Here is a 21,078-nt window from a genome sequence, read left to right as displayed (position 1 = left end):
GTGACCAGTGGAGTGCCACAAGGATCGGTGCTGGATCCACTACTTTTCGTCATTTATATAAATGATTTGGATGTGACCATAAGAGGTATAGTTAGCAAGTTTGCAAAATTGGAGGTGTAGTGTACAACGAAGAAGGTTACCTCAGATTACAACAGGATCTCAATCAGATTGTCCAATGGGTTGAGGAGTGGCAGATGGAGTTTAATCTTGATAAATGCAAGGTGCTGCATTTTGGAAAAGCAAATCTTAGCAGGATTTGTACACTTAATGGTAAGGTCCTGGGGAGTGCTGCTGAAGAAAGAGACCTTGCAGTGCAGGTTCATAGCTCCTTGAAAGTAGAGTTGCAGATCGATAGGATAGCGAAGAAGGTGTTTGGTATGCTTTCCTTTATTGGTCAGAGTATTGAGTACAGGAGTTTGGAGGTCATGTTGCGGCTGTACAGGACATTGGTTAGGCCACTTTTGGAAAATTGTGTGCAATTCTGGTCTCCTTCCTATCGGAAAGATGTTGTGAAACTTGAAAGGGTTCAGAAATGATTTACAAGGATGTTGCCAGGGTTGGAGGGTTTGAGCTATAGGGAGAGGTTGAATAGGCTGGGGCTGTTTTCTCTGGTGCATCGGAGGCTGAGGGGGTGACCTTATAGAAGTTTATAAAATTATGAGGGGCATGAGTAGGATAATTAGACAAAGTCCTTTCCCTGGGGTGGGGGAAACAAGAACTAAAGGGCATAGGTTTAGAGTGAGAGGGGCAAGATATAAAAGAGACCTGAGGGGCAAATTTTCATGTAGAGGGTGGTACGTGTCTGGAATGAGCTGCCAGAGGAAGTGGTGAAGGCTGGTACAATGACAACATTTAAAAGGCATTTGGATGGGTTTGGAGGAATATGGGCTAGGTGCTGGCAGGTGGGACTAGATTTGGGTTGGGATCTGTGGTCAACATGGACGAGTTGGACCAAAGGGTCTGTTTCCATGCTGTAGATCTCTATGACTCAATGACTGTAATTAGCATTCAATGGTGTGCATACATTAAGCTGTTCTTGTTTTTCAAAAAGGACTGGATGCACTTCTGTTTTCACCTGGGCTTAAATTCATAATCACGGGACTGTTATGTCTTGTCCATGTGGTTATTGGGGGCTAGAGTATAGGGAATGACTCACAGTCCACTGTTCTCTGTAGGACAGAACTCCAAAGACTAACAACCCATTATAGAAATTCCTCCTCACTACTTTGTAACTGGAAGACCCTTTATTACAAAACTGTGTCCTCTAGTCTAGACCCCTCAATAGGGAAACATCCTCTCAGCATCCACAGTGTCGAAGCTCCAACAGAATCTTTTTCATTTTAATAAGATCACCTCTCATTCTTCTAAAGTTCAACTGACATAGGCCCAACCTGGTCAATCTTTCCTCATAATACAAACCCTTTTATCCTAAACATCAGTCCAGTGAACATTTTCTGAATTACCTCCAAATCAAGTATATCTCCTCTTAAGTAAGAAGATCAAAACTGTACACAATATCCCAGGTGTGGTCTCACCATTGCCCTGTACAGTTGTAGCAAGAGTTCCCTACTTTTACATCCCATCTCTCCAGTAATAAAGGTCAACATTCCATTTGCATTCCACTTGCTGTACCTGCATACTAACGTTTGTGATGTACAAGGACACTCCGATCCCTCTGTACATCAGAATTCTGCAGTCTTTCTCTCTCTGTTTTAAATAATATTGTTTTTCTATTCTTCCTCTCAAAAACCTCACATTTTCCCACATTATATTCCATGTCTGGAAAAATCCTGTTCAAATAAATAGGACTTAGTCAGATAGAAGTCAAACATGTCAAGCAGTGGACCTGCTTGATCTACGGGGGCTAGTCACACACAGAGCCTGACCCAAGTGATCACTCTTTATGCATGGTCATCATAGCAAGCTCCCATCTAATGCCTCCAAATCCATAGAACCCAGTGGATAGTGATCAGAACCAGGAACGCTGATTTTGTTTTGCTCTCCTTTAGGCAATTGGAGAGTAATTGTAGCAACCACACTATTAGTATCAACTCAATACAAACAAATGATTTGACCTGGTCTGAATGTCTTAATACTACAACAGGGAGTGCGGTCATTGACTCAGGCATTAAAGGAACAGACTTGTTGTCTCCCTGTGTACAAGAATGACACAAGACTTTGAACTTAATGTGACTGTTCTTTCACACTGCAGTTTGAGAATGCTGTGTAGCAACAGGTATTTGTTTCTAGATACATTTTAATCAACCTATTCATAAACATTATGACATACCTCAAGAGCAAATGGAACTTGAACTCAGGCATCTTGGATCAGAGACAGGGACACTACCACTGTACCACAGGTACTTGTTCCTATCTAAGCTCATTCTATAATCTCTTCAAATGTATATTTATTACAAGTAATGAAAACAAATTATTAAAAGTAAATGTGCTGAGTTAACTGACCTCAGCTGAAGAGGCAGAAGGAGCACAGTAATTTTCTGGGAGAGAGATAAATTAGCCAGGATGATTGCACTTGATGGCTGTCTAATAACTTCTGCTTGAAGTGCACACATATGGAAATCAGATGAGAATTAGATGGCTGTGATGTCCAGCAGTGTTGAATAGCCTATCATTATTCAAGTATCCAGATTATTTTCCTGAAGGATGAATACCTGGGATGAAATGTCAGGTGAAATCTTACCCCAGCAAGAAGTCAGCACCTTCAGGAGAGAAGAGAGCAGGCAGAGAGAAAGTTGGTGAGGGGGGATAAAAGGGAACTTTTCCTGAAAAAGTTTCAAAAACTAAAATGAAATAAAATATTGCTGTTCTTATTTTATCTTCTTTTGAAATCCTGATAAATTGATGTCATTCATTGAAGAAATAGCACTAATTTCAAAACATGATTTCTGCTTCCAGATAACTCATTGCAGTTCATGTCATTTGATTCAAATATCATCTCACTTTTGCCCTTTCTTTTCCAATTACAGGCACTGAAGTCAACAGGACTGCTGACCTCTGACCCCCGGCTTAAATACTGCATGGATCTTCTGCGTCAAACAGTACAGAGTTCCTCAAGTGGAATTACCCTGGACAGACATCTCTTCAGAAAGTACTAATTTATTACACATTATCATTACTAAGTCATTCATTCATTTTAAAAACAAAGCTCCCCTCCTCTCCTTTCCTGACATTCACTCTTCCTTTGGTTGCAGCTGGATTGGGAGTTGATGGGTTCTGAACTCTTGGAGTTGGTTGGTTGCACAACAGGTGGATTTCAAAACAGCCATTCACACTCAAAAGAACTCCAATTGTTCAAATGTCATAATCATGACCAAGTCTAAATTTGCTCTGGTGGCCTCTATGAGTTCATCAACTTCACCAACACATTCCACCCGGACCTTAAGTTCACCTGGACCATCTTGGACACCTCCCTCTCCTTCCTGGACCTTTCCATGTCCATCAATGGTGACCGACTCCACATGGACATTTTCTACAAACCCACCAACTCCCACAGCTACCTGGACTACACCTCCACCCACCCTGCCTCCTGTAAAAATGCCTCCTTCTTCCCAATTCCTCCACCTCCACCGCATCTGCTCCCAGGAGGACCAGTTCCACCACAGAACACACCAGATGGCCTCCTTCTTCAAAGACTGCAATTTCCCCTCATGTGATTGATGATGCCCTCCAGTGCAACTCACCCACTTCCCACACATCTGCCCTCGAACCCCATCCCTCCAACCACACGGCATCGATGTGGATTTCACCAGTTTCCTCACTTCCCCTCCCCCCACCTCATCCCAGATCCAACCTTCCAACTCAGCACTGCCCTCATGACTTGTCCATCTTCCTTCCCACCTATTCGCTCCACCCTCCCCTCCGCCTATCACCATTACCCCTACCTCCATCTACCTATCGCACTCTCAGCTATCTTCCCCCCAGCCCCACCTCTCTCTCATTTATCTCTCCACCCCCTTGGCTCACAAACCTCATTCCTGACAAAGGGCTATTGCCCATAACGTCGACTTTCCTGCCCCTCGGATGCTGCCTGACCTGCTGTGCTTTTCCAGCACCAGACTTGACTCTGATCTCCAGCATCTGCAGTCCTCACTTTTTCTATGAGTAACCTATCCCATTGAGTCTTCTGTTTTATTTCCAAGGAGACTTTTTTTATAAGAGACTAATGTTTCCAGATAACCCAAAACTGTATTCTCTAATCCCACCAACAGCTCAGGGAAAAATACAAATTCAATAATTTGAGCTTTTTAACATTTTAATCTTGCTAAAGAAAGTGGCCTGGTGTAGTTAAGGCAGGAAAGATAGAAAATAAACATTCGAGGAACTAGCTTTGAGAGAAAAAAAAATGTTAACAACGAAAGCATAGCTAACCCCAGTGAAGACAGACAGAAACTGTTTGGGAGCTGAACGGCTTTAAAATTTTAGGTGTAGACACTTTTAGAAATTGTAAGTAAGAGCCAACCAATGGCTGTAAAATGTCATGAACGATGGGGAGGAGTTTTGGGGCTTACCAGTCAATTGGTAGGTCAGTAATGCGAGCTGGTCTGCATCTCATTTAAGGACTGCAGATACAATTACTGTATATTAGATATTGCAACAGGTCACACGACTCTCAAACCAACATACGTTGGTCGGTTAGCTCAGATGGTTAAAGCATGGTGCTAATAAGGCCAAGGTCATGGATTCAGTGCCCACACTGACCAAGTGTAGTGCCGAGATTGGCGAGTGTGTGATATTTGCAGTGCTGTATCAGCATTGGCACATTGCTTTGTGGGCTCAGTGGTTAGCATTGCTGCCTCCCAGCACCAGGGTCCCAGGTCCAATCCCAGCCTCGGGTGACTGTCTGTGTGGAGTTTGCACATTCTCCCCCGTGTCTGCGTGGGTTTCCTCCTACAGTCCAAAGATATGCAGATCAGGTGAATTGGCCACGCTAAATTGTACCGTACTGTTAGGTGCATTAGTCAGAGGGAAATGGGTCTGGGTGGGTTACTCTTTGGAGGGTCAGTGTGGACTTGTTGGGCCGAACGGCCTGTTTCCACACTGTAGGGAATCTAATCTAATCTAATACTGTGTTTACAGGTCAGCTCAACACAAGTCTGATTTGAGTCAGGAGAAAATGGAATGCTAATATGATGGGGTTAAAACTCACACAACACCAGATTATGGTCCAACAGGTTTATTTGGACGCACTAGCGTTCGGAGCGCTGCTCCTTTATCAGGTGGTTGACTGGCCGCTCCACATCATAATATGATAGGCACATTATTCCAGTAAAAGGGGAATGTGGGATAGAGATGAGTGAAGTATGGCTGCAAAGCTTGAACAGAATTTGGAGAGACAGTTTTACCCAACATCTGCACTTCTTCCTTGATCTTTCTTTTATGTTGAATCCAGGGGAAACTAGAAGCCCCTACATATGTAATTTATTCAGTTGCAGGGATTGGCAGAAGGTGCTTGCTCAAAGGGATCACTGGCTCCCTACAGAATTCCACACCAGAAATTTTGACTATCCCTTTGCACATAGGGTGGGATAGTGAAATATTTTCAAAGTAAATGTCAATGTACTCCTTAAACATCTTAGCACTTTATCGTAATATATTGTATAATAGAAACAAAGGGACATGAAGTGCCAGCCAATCTGACTGGCCTGCTACTGAGTAGTCCCAGTGGCACCAGAATCTAGTGGTCAGTGAAGACTACAGGCAGTCCCAAGAAGATGAAAATGTCTCCTAGAGTTAAAGGTAAGGGTTTGAGGCACAAAGTGGGAGATTTCCCCCCCAAAGGAGGAAACTGCACCCGCCCCCCCCCCCCACCTTTTCCACATTTTAGCCCAAGCTGTGAAAGGTATGAACTGGCTATCTTCCTTTTGCCTTCCCCGGCAGCATGTATTATTATAGTGGAGATGGTTTGAAGTCCTTAAATGGCCATTTATTGGCATCTTAAGGACCAGCAGGCCCAAGGTTGGGCAGGCTACCCCATAACTTATCTCCCTTACCCTCCCATAATATGACGGCAGCTCAGGAGTGGTCAGGAAGAATGGTAGGTTCGCCACCTGCTTTATTTTATGTGCCCTCAATATTTAAACGTGCTGAGGGAGCTGTAAAACTCATTACAAGGATTGTAAAGGTCTTAGTAGATCTCAGTTTCAACCTCCTGGCGAAGGATGAAGTAGGCAGTTGTGCTCCTGATACACTCATGAAGGCCCTTGTGTGTGTATTGTCTGTGACCTTCCTATGTTAAAAAATATGCTGACACTCACTGTTTTGGCTGATATATGCAAAACAGTCAGTTGGGAGAGATCTGAAAGGCACATCTCACCCATGGAACTAGTGTCACTGCTTCATACAGCTCCCTCAAGACGGTGAACAGATGTTTTTAAATGAACACTTTAAATGAGCCGCTTAGACATTTGTCACTGAAACATGTTCTATCTTGTCTTTTCCAAGATAGGCTTCTGGAGTCTCATCTTGTCTCCAATCTGGAAAAGATATACATTGGATGCACCTCCTGCTTTATTGATCTTATTCCCACTAAATGTTGACTACCCAATTTACCTTCCTGGCCCTCTTGCTAGCAGATATTATAGATAGTTCCCTCTCTTTAAGTATTGTACCTCTCTCTTTTCAAATCATCACCCTTTTCCTCAAATGTTACACCCTTAAATTCTTTAGCCTTCCAAATCCTTTTCCTCTCAATCCTTGACACCTCCTAAATCCATACTGGTCTTTCCCACAACTCCATGTTTGAACCATAGCACTGGGATATAATTCTATTGGCAATGCTAGTTTTTTTTTGCAAGGGCACACAATCTTGTTTTGATGTGGTGTTTGGGTTCAACAAAACTACCCTAAGTGTAAGCTTTATTTTGTATATCATGCTTGGTGTGATTTTTTTTTCCTTTAGTCCCTTTTCCCCTCCAATTTTCTCATCATTAATTTTGTGAGGTGAGGGGCTTTAAAATATTCAGTGAAATGCAACGACACAGCTTTGTGCTTGGGTGTCTCTGATCAGGTACTTAACAGAGGGTGTTTATAACAGCTTCAACCACAAAGACCTGTCAAATGTGTGAGCTGCAATGTGTTTAAGTGAGCACATGTAGGCCTCAAGGATATTCTTCAAATGATAGTACTGACCCTCCAGTGCCCTGGACCTGCTGTTGCTGGAAAGGTTATAAATCAACCTATCACATGATGCTCATATTTCAAGGGCTGAGTTTATATTTAATCTTCTCATTAGATGTCATAATTGGAATCAAATCTTGTTCTGTAGGACAGCCAGGTTCTTATAGTAGCAAATAAACCAGCTATAAAAAAATGGCTCAGAATTCATTTATGGATACACTTCACTGCACATTGTTTTGCAATTGTATATATCTGTGACTTTAGCCTTTTCAAACATAACTAGTCATTTTTAATGAAGGAATCTATTCCAGAGGGCAGTACAAATTCTTTTCCTTGCAGCAAAAACCAAAGAACGTATTTAAACTATTTTAGCAAAACACATGTCCTGAAAAGGTGCTGATGGTTGACAATGAGTGGTAGATTTTCAACACTCTCCAAATTACCCTGACATCTTCTGGAATTGAAGATTAATTTTCTGGATACTGCTTACTTTGAGCAAAGAAGTTGAAGGGAGATCTAATAGAGGTGTACAAAATGATGAGTGGTTTAGATAAAGTAAAAAAAAACTAGAGGATACATATTCAGGCTTGGAGCAAAATATGTTGACTGTTCATGAAACAGCCTATCCCTCTGGCATGTTATATATTTTAATAAGTAATAAATGAAATGGTCAAAGAATACTTTATTAAAATAAAGTTCCATGAATTCTTTTTCTAGGTTGCTCGCAGCATAGAGTATTAGAGTCATAATAGCATACGAGAAGCCCATTTTGACCCATCAAATTCTTGCTGTTCCTCTAAAGTAATCCATTCTGTAAGTTTATTTCCCTCAAGTGCCCCTTCAATTTCCTTTTCAATTCATGCCATCCTCTCTGCTTCCACTCGCCTGATGGGGACTATGTTCAAAGACATTACCACTCAATATATAAAAAAGTTCTTCCTCATGTCAACCCAGAAAAAAAATCATGGAACTTTATTTTAATAAAGTATTCTTTGACCATTTCATTTATTACTTATTAAAATATATAACATGCCAGAGGGATAGGCTGTTTCATGAACAGTCAAGATTAATACAATTTTCTTCCCTTTCCAATTAGCATGGAAAAACTGTGCATTTGAAAGATGGACCAATGGCAAGGTTGGTAGAGTGCCGGGGTAGTTTAAAGTCAAATAATGAAACCTTAAGGAATGTATCCAGAGTTGGTAACCCTACTTGGGTGACTGAAGTTGTACACCCTGAGGGACAAAGTTATCTGAAATCACAGCTTTTGCTTCTCATTCAGGAAACAAAGCAAATAAAGTGGTTCACATAGGAGATTTAAAATTAGATATGTTTGAAAAAGGAATGGTGAGCAAAATAGTTAACCGAAACATTGACCCAGGAGTTACCAGATCCTTTAGACTCTCTCCAATTATTGCACTGAACCTATAGCTACTATAGTCAACCGCTAAATTAGTTAACTAAAAACATATTAGGAGTTTTACTTCAATTAAAGTTGTTTCTACTTGCTCTTGGATCTCAACAAGCATGATTTTGATAATTGAAGGAACTAAGTCACTGCATTCACGGGTTTATTCAGGATGCTGGAGATGGTACAAAGTGGAATGACATCTATTGAAATTATGATTCACTATCATATCTTTACTGTTGAATAAGAATGTAGCTTTATGATTGACAGCATTTAGAGAGTAAAAATAGAGATTTTATCTTTGAGTTGCTTTTACGCTACCTTTGGCACTGGAGTGAAGTAATTACTTCTTTGTGCTGACTCTGAATTTGAAATGTGAATGCACCTTTGTTGTTCTACACCATACGGGTCAGCTGTGCTGATTGTTTTCACCAATTGTCTTTCTGGTTAAGGGTCTTTGGGAGTAACATTGTACTGCTTACCCAGGCCTTCAGGAAAAAATTTGTCATTCCCGACTTTGAAGTATTTTCCTCACACATAAACCGGCTTTATGAGAATGCAAGAAAGAAGACCTCTGGTAAGGTAAGGCATGAAAAATTAGATTTACAGTGTGTTGTAGATAATTGCAGAATTCCTTGGAGAGTGTAAGCAGGTGATTTTGACTACAATTTATGTCAATGGGGTCCAACATCAATTGACATCAAATTTGGTTCTGGTATTAGGTGATTATCCCACATGGTGAGAAGGTATGCTAAATCATGGCTAAATGCTCCCTACTTGTGGATTTAACTTCAGGTTATTATTACATTCTTGAATACTCTAATTCTATGATCTTTTATGACATAGCAATTTCACCTACAACCAATTGGACCTCAAGCTCTGAAATCCTCTAAGTTACACAAACACCCACTCCACATTTTAAGACTGTTGTTGTGGTTCTGTTCGCCGAGCTGGAAGTTTTTGTTGCAAACGTTTCGTCCCCTGGCTAGGCGACATCATCAGTGCTTGGGAGCCTCCTGTGAAGCCAGGGGACGAAACGTTTGCAACAAAAACTTCCAGCTCGGCGAACAGAACCACAACAACGAGCACCCGAGCACAAACGGGTGCACCAAATCTTCGCACAAACTTTGAAGTTTAAGACTGTCTTTGAAATGTAGCTGTTTGACCAAGCCTTTGATATCTTCTGTTATCTCTGACTTTGGCTAAGTATCTGTTTTCCATATTGCTCTATTTAGCACTTTGGGAATGTGTTTCTCCATTAAAGGCATTATATAAATATAGGTTGCTGTTGTTGTCTTAAAGTCTCCTATACCCAGGCTTAAAAGCAATTGTATCATTCACAGGTTGCAGACTATATCCCACAGCTGGCAAAGTTCAGCCCGGATCTATGGGGGGTGTCTCTGTGTACCGTAGATGGACAGAGGTAAGTTTTAAACTCACCATCACATAAACTGGAGGTCATCGCACTGCAAATGGGACAGTCCTGATATATCTTATCTGTAAATAGCAAGTCTTCTTGCTGTATCCCCTCGGGAAGGGGAACAAGGGTTGAAGACCTGTTTTCAGAGAAGAAAAGTTTTGGCAGAGGGATGGTCTCCCCATTCAAACCACCTCAATAAAAACACAATGGTTAACAGGAATCCTACTTGAGGATTGTGTGAACACTATATGGGCAGCTGAATTGTTAATGGTACAGTCCACTGAATTTACCCATGCCATATATGACCACTTTGTCCATGGCTGCATTCATAATTGATGTGTTTACTTAAATCAATTTTCCTGTTATTCCTGGCAAGGCCAGCATTTATTAACCCAGCCCTTGCCTTTGAGAAGCTGATGCAGGGTATTATTCTTGAAGCACTGTTGGTGCCCAAGTGTTATGAAGCTCTTTAAATTATTCATCATCTGGGTGGTACAAAATGACTCACTGAATACAATCTGACCTAAAAGAATTTTACCACGTCACTATTGCAACTAGAACCTGGGCAAAATCAGAATTAAAGCCAAACCAGTTGTAATGGTGTTTGTAGTGTGTAAAAATAAAACCGATTGCTTCATGTAGTTATCTGAAGATGGTTATTTTGTTTTATCCCTCTCTCCACAGACACTCTGTTGGAGACACCAAAATCCCCTTCTGTTTACAATCCTGCATAAAGCCATTGGAGTATGCCATTGCAGTTAATGAGTTCAACACTGATTATGTTCACCAGTATGTGGGCAAAGAGCCCAGTGGACTACGGTTCAATAAGGTCTTTTTGAACGAGGAAGGTGAGTATCACAGCAACGTGTAAGTGCTCTCATAAGCACCTAGTCTTAGCCCAATTGATGAGCATACAGGACCAGAGTTCCATCTCCCCTTGGCAACAAAATACACAAAGGAGATTTCATCTCATCTATGGATTAGCTGTTGCTATAGAGGTGTAATTTACTGTAGAATAATAGAACTAACAGTACATCTGTCATCGACAACAAAAAGTAAAAGTGACTTCAAGCACTTGGAGTGTGAATATTACACATAAATGGAGTCAGGAAAATAAAAGGTGTGGACATTTCAAAGGTGCATATGACAGCTGTTTTCTTGCATGTATATATTTTGTGTGTATAAACTGATTGAAGATAAACACTGATAAAATGTTACAGCTTCAATCTTTTTAAAATAACAACTACTGATAGTGCCACAATCTGCCTTTATTGAAAAGATATTTGGGTGGCATGGTGGCTCAGTGGTTAGCACTGCTCCCTCACAGCACTAGGGACCTCAGTTCAATTCCAGTCTTGGGCAACTGTCTGTAGAGTTTGCACATTCTCCCATGTCTGCATGGGTTTCCACTGAGTGTCCTGGTTTCCTCCCATGGTCTGAATATGTACAGGTTAGGTGGATTGGCCATTGGGGATAGGGTTGGGGATTTGATTTAAGTGAGATACTCTTTGGAAGACTGGTACAGACTCGATGGGCTGAATGATCTCTTTCTGCACATTAGGGATTCTACCTTCCTAAGAAAGGATAAACAGTTCATATTTTCTAGTATTTCACTATTGATCTTAAATGGGGGGGGAGAGAGGATTGGAATGTTGGAGCTGATTAGAAATGCCCTTACATTTCCAGACCTTCAGTGCAAGACAAATTTTCTATGAGGACCGCCAAACCTGAGAGCAATTTTCAGGAAGCCTTCACAGTTGACAAAGGCCAGGGATTTGCGGTGTTTCTTGAATTTTCTGTATAAAGGAAATCATGACTGTTGTGCCTCTTGATGGGCATTAACTGCAGTGATTCTGGAAAGGGTTTGTCACCCACTGGGAGAGATAATTTATCAACACCTCCAATGCACCAGCTTAGCCTTAAGCACCAGGGTCCCAGGTTCAATTCCAGCCTCGGGCGACTGACTGTGTGGAGTTTGCACATCCTCCCAGTGTCTGCGTGGGTTTCCCCGGGTGCTCCGGTTTCCTCCCACATTCCAAAGATGTGCAGGTCAGGTGAATTGGCCATACTAAATTGCCCGTAGTGTTAGGTGCATTAGTCAGAGGGGAATGGGACTGGGTGGGTTACTCTTCAGAGGGTCAGTGTGGACTTGTTGGGCTGAAGGGCCTGTTTCCATGCTGTATGTAATCTAATCTAATCTAATGGAGGAAAAGAGGATCCGAGGACCAGGATCCCAAACTGGAGAAGAATGTCATTGTTTAATCAGGCAGCAGTGATTCCCATTCTTCTATTTACGTCAGAGACTTGGATGAACAACAGCAGGAATTTTGAAGCAAAGCACTGGTGAAGCACCATCTGTAGTGCCTCACAGGATTCTCCAAATCTGGTGGAATGAAGGGCAATCAACAGCAGTGTTCTTTCCTAGGCCACCTTGCCCACTAACAGGGCATTAATCATTCAAAACCAGCTGTGCCAGATTAATTTGTGCACCCAACACCAGCATCTGTATTGTGATTTAGTCCGTTATGCTTTCTCTTACCTCCACCACTACCCTAACTCAATTTTGATGGTTCACACTGCCCATAATGGGCTTTGAATGTAAACTTCTAATTGGCGACATGGATGATTTGGATCTGATTTGACCTGGTTTTGATCTCACATAAGTGCATTGGTGACATTCCAGTGACTCAGTCCGAATGTCACAAAGAATAGGGTCAGAATGCTGTCTTTCACCTGGGCAATGGACACAGCAACTGCCACAGCCCCTTTCAATGAGTGGGTTCCCTCCCATGGTCAGTCTTCTGATCAAGGATATCAGCAAGTACATTACTTTTGTCTGGAATCTGGAATTGGAACAGATCGAGTTCAGTAGCCCATTGGGTCTCTGTTGCTTCCAACTTAGTAGATATTTAAAAGTAGCCACGTGAGTTGATGTCTATAAACATTTAAAATGCTGCACCAGTCATAATGTCATGAACTCTGGAAAATAGCTCATCTCAAAGTTAGCAGTTCGAGTTTCATTCTGAAGTGATTTTGCATATTCCTCTTGTTCAATTGGACGCTCTGGTGTAAGTGATAACCAGTAATCATTCCTTCTACCCTTGAATCTGTGACAGCAACAGTAGACCAAATAAACTGGTGTTTGTTTCCAGCATAAAAGAGAGATGGAAATCTGAATAGCTGAAGATAGGTGATAAGACAAGCTTCAGTTTGATGGAACAGAAAAAGTCCCTATAATGCTTCATTCACTACTGCACCTTGTACATTCTTTTCCACCGTTCTTTCAGTATTCTTGGATTTCCTCAGCAAATCATGAAGTGTGGTGTAGAGCACATAACCTCAACATAAAAAGCTAGACCAAAGAACTTGTGCAATTCCCTCTTCATCTTAGATTGGGCCACCTCTATATCTCTCGGATGTACTCATCATCATACTCACCTTCTTTAGTAATGAAGTGCACAAGATACTGTACTTTTGTCAGGAAAAGTTGGCATTTCTCTGGTCAAACTTTCAAGTTGAACTTTGACTAGCAGGCTAAGATGGTGTCTAGTCTGTAAGGGCTCTTTGAATGTCATGTGCAAAGATGAGTATGTACAAACACACAAGAGGTGACTGGAAATTAAGGTTACCAACGCTTTGTCCATCACATACATGAAGCTGGCAGGGGTAAACAGCATTCTCATGAATTTGTAAAATCCCCCAGTACCCATTTGGAATGAAATTGTATTAACGTCTTGTTCAACAATAGGTAGCTGGTTATAACCATGGGACAAATCGAGGCTGCAGAAATACTTTGCACTTTTTAAGAATTTGTTATGTTTCCTTAATCGTAGGTGGAGGGTAGGCATCCTTTGTGTTGAGTGCCTGGTAATCAGAGATTCGCAGTTTTCCACCTTTCTTCCTCAAAAGGATCAGGGAAGGGATAGTATCCTCTATCAGTTGGTTCATTACAAGGAGAGTGAGGTGAAGCAACTCATCCTTCCTGACACTCTCAAATTTTAAGCGTTGGTACCAGTTCATGATCAAACAGGATACTAAGCAACAGAAAAGATGACTGCACTGACCAAACTATGGTGTTACTAGGATCAATATTCCCTCTACATTTTCTTCCTCCTCTGTGGACCTTCAAGATCTGTGCACAGCAACAGCTTCTTAAGCAGAAGCCATGCAGTGACACGACAATTGGCGTGTGCAGAGTTCACCAGCAGTTGCGCGTTAACTTGGCCATTGCGTGGGATTGTAGCTGATATTGATGACTACTCTTGAAATTGAGAGAGGTGGACTTTGGCCAAAGCAGGGAAGTGACTTCACCCCAGCACAAAATCCCTAATTGCCAAGAGAGCTCCAGAAATCATTACAATGGATGTTATGGTTTTTAAACCCAGCAGCATGTTCGCATACTTATGTATATCTTCACCAAGTTCATACAGGCCCTTCCCACCTTTAACCAAAAGGCCCCAGATATTTGGGATCCTGAACCTCAGTAATCAAACAGCCAGACATTCGTGGTCACACCTATGTTGTTGAACCAGTAGCTGGAAGGCAGCTTTGGAAATTAGTTCACAGAGGGAGCTGCTAAAGGCCAGAGGTCTGGTGGATGATGTGGAAGCAAGCAGCCTACTCCGCTGTATTACAGAACCTGAAGTGTTGGTGAGTGATGGCTCAAGTGAAATGGAGTCAGACAGCAATGAGAAATTCTGGAGTGACCCATATGTTGTGAATCTAGGGTGCTCATCTGGTGTGAGGAGGCCTACTCCAGCCCTAGAAGAGACGCTGGGAGGTAGTAACTGAAGCAAGAGGCGCTAGTGTATTTCCTGATCAGATAAATGTTCGCTGACTGCTGTTATGTGCTATATGTCATTGCCAGAATAGCACGTCCCAAGTAGGGAACTGAAGGGCACTTGTTGCACAGTGGTAATGTCCCTTCCTCTAAGCCAGAAGGCCCAAGTTCAAATCTGACCATTTTTAAAAATTCATTTGTGGGATGTGGGCATCACTAGCCAGCATTTATTGCCTGTCCCTAGATGCCTTTGAAAAGGTGAGGGTGAGTTGTCTTCTTGAACTGTTACAGTCTGCCTGCTGTGGGTAGACCCACGATATCCTTAGGGAGGGAATTCCAGGATGCTGACTCAGTGACAATGAAGTATCAGCAATATATTTCCAAGTCAGGGGGTGGTGTTTCCATGTATCTGCTGCCCTTGTCATTCGAGATGGAATTGGTTGTGTGTTTGGAAAGTGCTGTCTAAGAAGCCTTGGTAAATTTCTGCAGTGAATCTTGTAGCTAGTACACACTGCTGCTACTGATCGTTGGTGGTGCAGGGAGTGGATGTGGTGCCAGTCAAGCAGGAGCTGCTTCATCCTGGATGGTGTCAAGCTTCTTGGGTGTTGTTGGAGCTGCACCCATCCAGGCAAGTAAGGAGTATTCCATCACACTCCTGACTTGTATCTTGTAGATGATGGACAGGCCTTGGGAATTTAGGAGGTGAGTTACTCGCTGCAGTATTCCTAGCCTCTGACCTGCTTTTGTAGCCATTGCGTTTACGTGGCAAGTCCAGTTGGTCAAACGTAACCCCCAGGATGTTGATAGTGGGGGATTCAGTGATGATAACACCATTGAATGTCAAGGAGCATTTGTGTGACACAAATGTTACTTGCCATTTGTCAGCCCAAGCCTGGATATTTTCCAGATCTTGTTGCATATCAACATGGACTGCTTCAGTATCGCAGGAGTCACAAATGGTGCTGAACTTTGTGCAATCATCAGTGAACATCCCACTTCTGACCTTATGATTGCGGAAGGTCATTGATGAAGTAGCTAAAGATGGTTGAGCCTAGGACACTACCCTGAGGAACTCCTGAAGAGATGTCCTGGAGCTGCTGTAAGATTTGTCATGCTCTAATCAACCTGCTCCAGAAGTGTGTAATATCTCTGAACAGGTTGATTGGAAAATATCAAGCAGGGAAACATGTCATGGTGCCTCCAGCAGGAGATGGTGACAGGGAGGAAGTGTACTGAGCAGGGGAACTTGAGCAGTTGTACAGACTGTCTCTGGAGGAAACCGTTCTTTGTCAAAATTAAGCCTCATGGAGACAGGTAGACACAGACAAAGGATTTCCTCAGCTTGATGTGAGCTAGACTTAATTCCATGTACTTACACTGCTTTCCTAGTTAAGCCTTAATTTCCCTTCATATTTGTAAAGACCTGATGCAGTGAAATAAAGAATCCCTGTTTCATGATCTTCAGATTTGCGTGTGCTTTAATGTCATATCAAAACTTCATACCATTAATCTAAACATGTTGTTTTCTCTTTAGATAAACCCCACAATCCCATGGTCAATGCAGGAGCAATTGTTGTTACCTCACTTATCAAGGTAAGATAACAAGGCAACTTGGACAGGGATTGAAGGAGGTCTTGGGCAGAGTAACTAATTGGTGTGACAAACTGTGCTAACAGGCTAGCACCTGGAGGGAAATTCAGCCCTACAGTAGGCACAATAAAATGATCTTAAAAGTATTGTCACAATATTGTTTACACTACATTTTACTTCCTTTCAGAAACAACCCTATAGAGTAATCAACCTAATGTGGTGAATTATAATCGGTCAATGTTGCTAAGGTAGTTATGACACTTTTTTCAATAAAATTACTCAAGAACAAACCACGACAAGCAGACCAAACACAGCCAGAAACCCTAACCACCTTACCATACATCAAAGAAGTTTCAGAAATGACAGCCAGACTACTAAGACCCCTCAGAATCCTAGTAGCACAGAAACCCACCAACACTCTCAAACAAAAACTAACAAACTTAAAAAGACCCAGTACATCCCATGGACAAAACCAACGTCATCTACAAAATTCCATGCAAGGATTGCCACAAACACTACGTAGGACAAACAGGAAGAAAGTTAGCCACCAGGATACACGAACACCAGCTAGCCACAAAAAGACCCGACCCTCTCTCCCTCGTAGCCCTACACACGCATGAAAAAACCCACTATTTCGACTGGGACATCACATCTATCCTGGGGCAGGCTAAGCAAAGACATGCCAGAGAATTCCTAGAGGCCTGGCACTCCAACCACAACGCCATAAACAAACACATAGATCTAGATGCCATCTATCAACCTCTCAGAAAACGAACAGGAAATAACATCACCACAAACCCCAGGAACCCCATCCAAGAGAAAGATATAAATAGAAAGCAGGAGACAACAGCTTCGCTTCACTTGGAGGTCGCCACTGATGATGTTACCGAGCCAGGTAATGAAACGTCTGGATATCAAACCTCAGTGAGCAAACCTACACCTTAAATTAATCTGTCCTGATATAACACACTGGTGGAGCAGGTGTGACTTAGCCCAGACCTTTTAGCTCAAAGGTCCACTGCACCATAAGAGCCCTCAAATTGTCATTTTGTTTTATTTTTTATATCCAGAAGTGCTCTTACACACAACTGAGCATTGTAGCCCTGCCCCCCCATCACTAAATCACCTGTGGTATTTTTTGAGATTAGATTAGATCCCCTACAGTATGGAAACAGGCCCTTCGGCCCAGCAAGTCCACAACGCCCTCCGAAGAGTAACCCGCCCAGACCTATTCCCCTACTCTATATTTACCCCTGACTGATGCACCTAACACTATGGACAATTTAGCTCGGCCAATTCACCTAACCTGCACATCTTTGGATTCTGGGAGGAAACCAGAGCACCTGGAAGAAACTCACGCAGACACGGGGAGAATGTGCAAACTCCACACAGACAGTTGCCTGAGGCGGGAAACGAACCCGGGACCCTGGTGCTGTGAGGCAACAGTGCTAACCACTGAGCCACCGTGCTGCCCCACTTCTATTATCCACTACCACTACCATAAATCATCACTATTTCGAACTGAATAATTTACGTGCAAAGCCTATTAAGGCAATGCAGGCCATTAAATATGAGGGAGAGTGGGAAGGGGCTAAACCAAAATGGAGCTGAAAGGAGAGATAACGCACTGTATCCCCTGCAGTGCCCACCTCTCTCTGAAGGCATAGAGTATTGGTGGATACCACATACTCCTTCTCCAATGACATGTAGCTGCAGAGGAAGGTCAGACAGCCAACAGATATGACCCCCTCCCACAGCCTGCTACCTGGACCGATTTACTGCCAGCCTGGTCAGGCCAGGAGCAGACCCACCAGGAGGCCCTTCAATCTGCCCATATCCCTCCATACCGGATATCCAAAGATTAGGAATATGAGTCTGAAGTGCAATCAAAAGCACAGCAAAACATTTCTCAAACACTAAAAAGGGGGTGCAATTGTCCACAACCAATAAAATACATGGACTCCACAGCATCGCAAGATAAACTGTTGGGCTGGAAGTCCGTGAACCACGGTAACCTGAGGATATAAGAGACTGCTACATGCAATACCCTCTATTCAAGGTCCCTGATGGAAAATGGGAGGAGTCCTGTGTTGAGCAACCTCTACTGGAGATCTCCATTGCCCAGGGTGTCCAGATGGTAGATGAAGGAGTCGGGGTGGCTGGTGTGCAACAGCAACCTGTAAAAAACACCCCTATGCGCCAGTCAGAAGAACACACAGGACATTCCCATGAGGCAGTTCAGGTTGTGGGTCACAGGCTCCTGAGGGAAGTTCAGGACCTTGGGGCCAATGTGAAATTCCATCCAAGCAGGGGTCAGCAGTGACGAGATTCCACCGCACATCTGTGGATCCTCCAACTGGTGCACGACGTTAGGTCCGAGTACTGCTGTTTTCAGGTGACAGATGGTGCTGGCTGCAAACTGGACATCCATCGCTGCCATTTCCTGCAGCGACATCCAGACCAGGCCTCCGTCACCCAGCATGTCCGACTCTGGACATCCCCGTGGCCACAGCGCTCCTCTCCACCAGCCACTCAATAGCCTCTACTCCTGATGACAGGAAGACCTGGTGTGAGTCGACCATGTTCCAGACATTAATCAGATCCTGGTAAAAGACAGGCAGCACCCTGAGGGAGACCTGAAGACCCGCAAAGTCAATAAACAGGTGCTGCATGTCATAGTTGAGGTCACACAACCTGTGGAAGAAACGAGTCGCCAGGATGCACCATCTGGGAGACTCAACATAAAGGTATCACTGCAGGGTTTGAAAATGTCACAATAACTCTCTTCTTAAATTAGTTGCACCTAATGCTCAATAGGTGTAAGATGAGAATGAAGGACAATAGTAGGAATATAGGTTGGACCAGTCTACTACTGTAGGCTGTGAATTAATATAATGCATCTCATAAGAACGATGTTTAGTTCCATGATTCCCTACTTGGTGGGTTCCAAGTAATCTTCAGAGAAGGTACTGACAAGAAGTTAAGCATTGAACTATGTGAGCCACTTAATAACAGTTACAGACATTGGCTGCAGAACAAAATTGCAGATGCATCAGAACAATTTGCTTGTCTGTTCTCTCAAGGTTATTACTTGATACCAAGTCCACAAAGCCAGACAACAGAAACAGTTTGGGATCATGTCTTCAAATCTGATGTAGGCTTTGCCCAAGTTGGCATTGAGGTGAGTTGTGCCCTTTCTGCTGGCACTTGCCCCAAAAAGCAAAGCTAAGGCAATGCCAAGAACTCTGAGTTAACACAAGCTCTATCACATCACTGGTGTTCTAGAGAGACAACTAACCTCACTATCCCTGGTCGGCAGTGGGAAAGATTCCTGCTCCCTGGGTAATCCTTTTCTTTGCTGAAAATGTGTTGCTGGAAAAGCGCAGCAGGTCAGGCAGCATCCAAGGAACAGGAGAATCGACATTTCGGGCATAAGCCCTTCTTCAGGAATGAGGAAAGTGTGTCCAGCAGGCTAAGATAAAAGGTAGGGAGGAGGGACTTGGGGGAGGGGCTTTGGAAATGCGATAGGTGGAGGGAGGTCAAGGTGAGGGTGATAGGCCGGAGTGGGGTGGGGGCGGAGAGGTCAGGAAGAAGATTGCAGGTTAGGAAGGTGGTGCTGAATTCGAGGGATTTGACTGAGACAAGGTGGGGGGAGGGGAAATGAGGAAACTGGAGAAATCTTGAGTTCATCCGTTGTGGTTGGAGGGTTCCCAGGTGGAAATGAAGCGCTCTTCCTCCAACCGTTGTGTTGTTGTGGTCTGGCGATGGAGGAGTCCAAGGACCTGCATGTCCTTGGTGGAGTGGGAGGGGGAGTTAAAGTGTTGGGCTACAGGGTGGTTGGTCCGGGTGTCCCAGAGGTGTTCTCTGAAATGTTCCGCAAGTAGGCGGCCTGTCTCCCCAATACAGAGGAGGCCACATCGGGTGCAGCGGATGCAGTAGATGATGTGTGTGGAAGTGCAGGTGAATTTGTGGCGGATATGGAAGTTCTGTTCTTTCCATCCTCACTCCAACAGTGCTACACCTACTGCCTGTTGAGATGAGTTACATGAACAGAAACTGCAGTTTAAACCTGAAACCTTCTTGATTCATATAATATATATTTTATTTTTAAAACCTAAAACGGTGGCTCAGTGGTTAGCACTGCTGCCTCATAGCACCAGGGACCCAGGTTTGATTCCAGCCTTAGGCGGTTGTCCATGTGGAGTTTGCCCATTCTGTTGTCTGTGTGGCTTTCCTCCAGGTGCTCCACTTTCCTCCCACAGTCCTAAGATGTGCAGGTTGGGGTAGATTGGCTATTCTGAATTACACATAGTGTCCAGGGATGTGCAGGCTAGGTGGATTAGCCACAGCAAATGCACGGTTACAGAGATAAGGTAGGGGAGTGGGTCTGGGTGTGATGTTCTTCAGAGGGTCGGTGTGGACTCGAGAGACCAAATGACTTGATTCCACACTATAGGGATTCTGTGATTCTATCATCATTGGGAAGAATTAATGAGAAATCTGCTGTTTCACTTTGTACTGTGGCTTTTAACAATCTCTATTCTAGACACACAAGTCTTTTAAGACTTCAACAAAACTGCAGAGCAAGGTTGTTTTTCAGTCAGATGGAGTGACGAGTAGACCCATTAGAAGAGAGTAAATACATTCAGTCGGCTGCTGACAATCTGCATTTAGCCAGTATTTAATACCTTCGGTAATCAGAAATCACACTGACTAATATTACACAATCCCTATAAAAATAAA

The 21,078-nt window shown here is 43.2% G+C and overlaps 1 protein-coding gene across 2 annotated transcripts in view; it reads left to right on the top strand.

Annotated features, from left to right (window-relative positions):
• Positions 1-21,078, top strand: part of LOC122543211 (glutaminase kidney isoform, mitochondrial-like) — a 61,475-nt gene that overhangs the window by 15,229 nt on the left and 25,168 nt on the right. For both annotated transcript variants that reach the window (XM_043681684.1, XM_043681685.1), the window contains 5 exons: positions 2,988-3,109; positions 8,998-9,127; positions 9,889-9,968; positions 10,650-10,813; positions 16,280-16,338. In XM_043681684.1, coding sequence (XP_043537619.1) covers positions 2,988-3,109; positions 8,998-9,127; positions 9,889-9,968; positions 10,650-10,813; positions 16,280-16,338 — 555 coding nt within the window. The remainder of the gene's footprint in view (positions 1-2,987; positions 3,110-8,997; positions 9,128-9,888; positions 9,969-10,649; positions 10,814-16,279; positions 16,339-21,078) is intronic.

Source organism: Chiloscyllium plagiosum, chromosome 42 (assembly GCF_004010195.1).
Source record: "Chiloscyllium plagiosum isolate BGI_BamShark_2017 chromosome 42, ASM401019v2, whole genome shotgun sequence".
NCBI classification, from domain to species: Eukaryota; Metazoa; Chordata; class Chondrichthyes; order Orectolobiformes; family Hemiscylliidae; genus Chiloscyllium; species Chiloscyllium plagiosum.
This window is presented reverse-complemented; position numbering and strand designations above follow the sequence as displayed.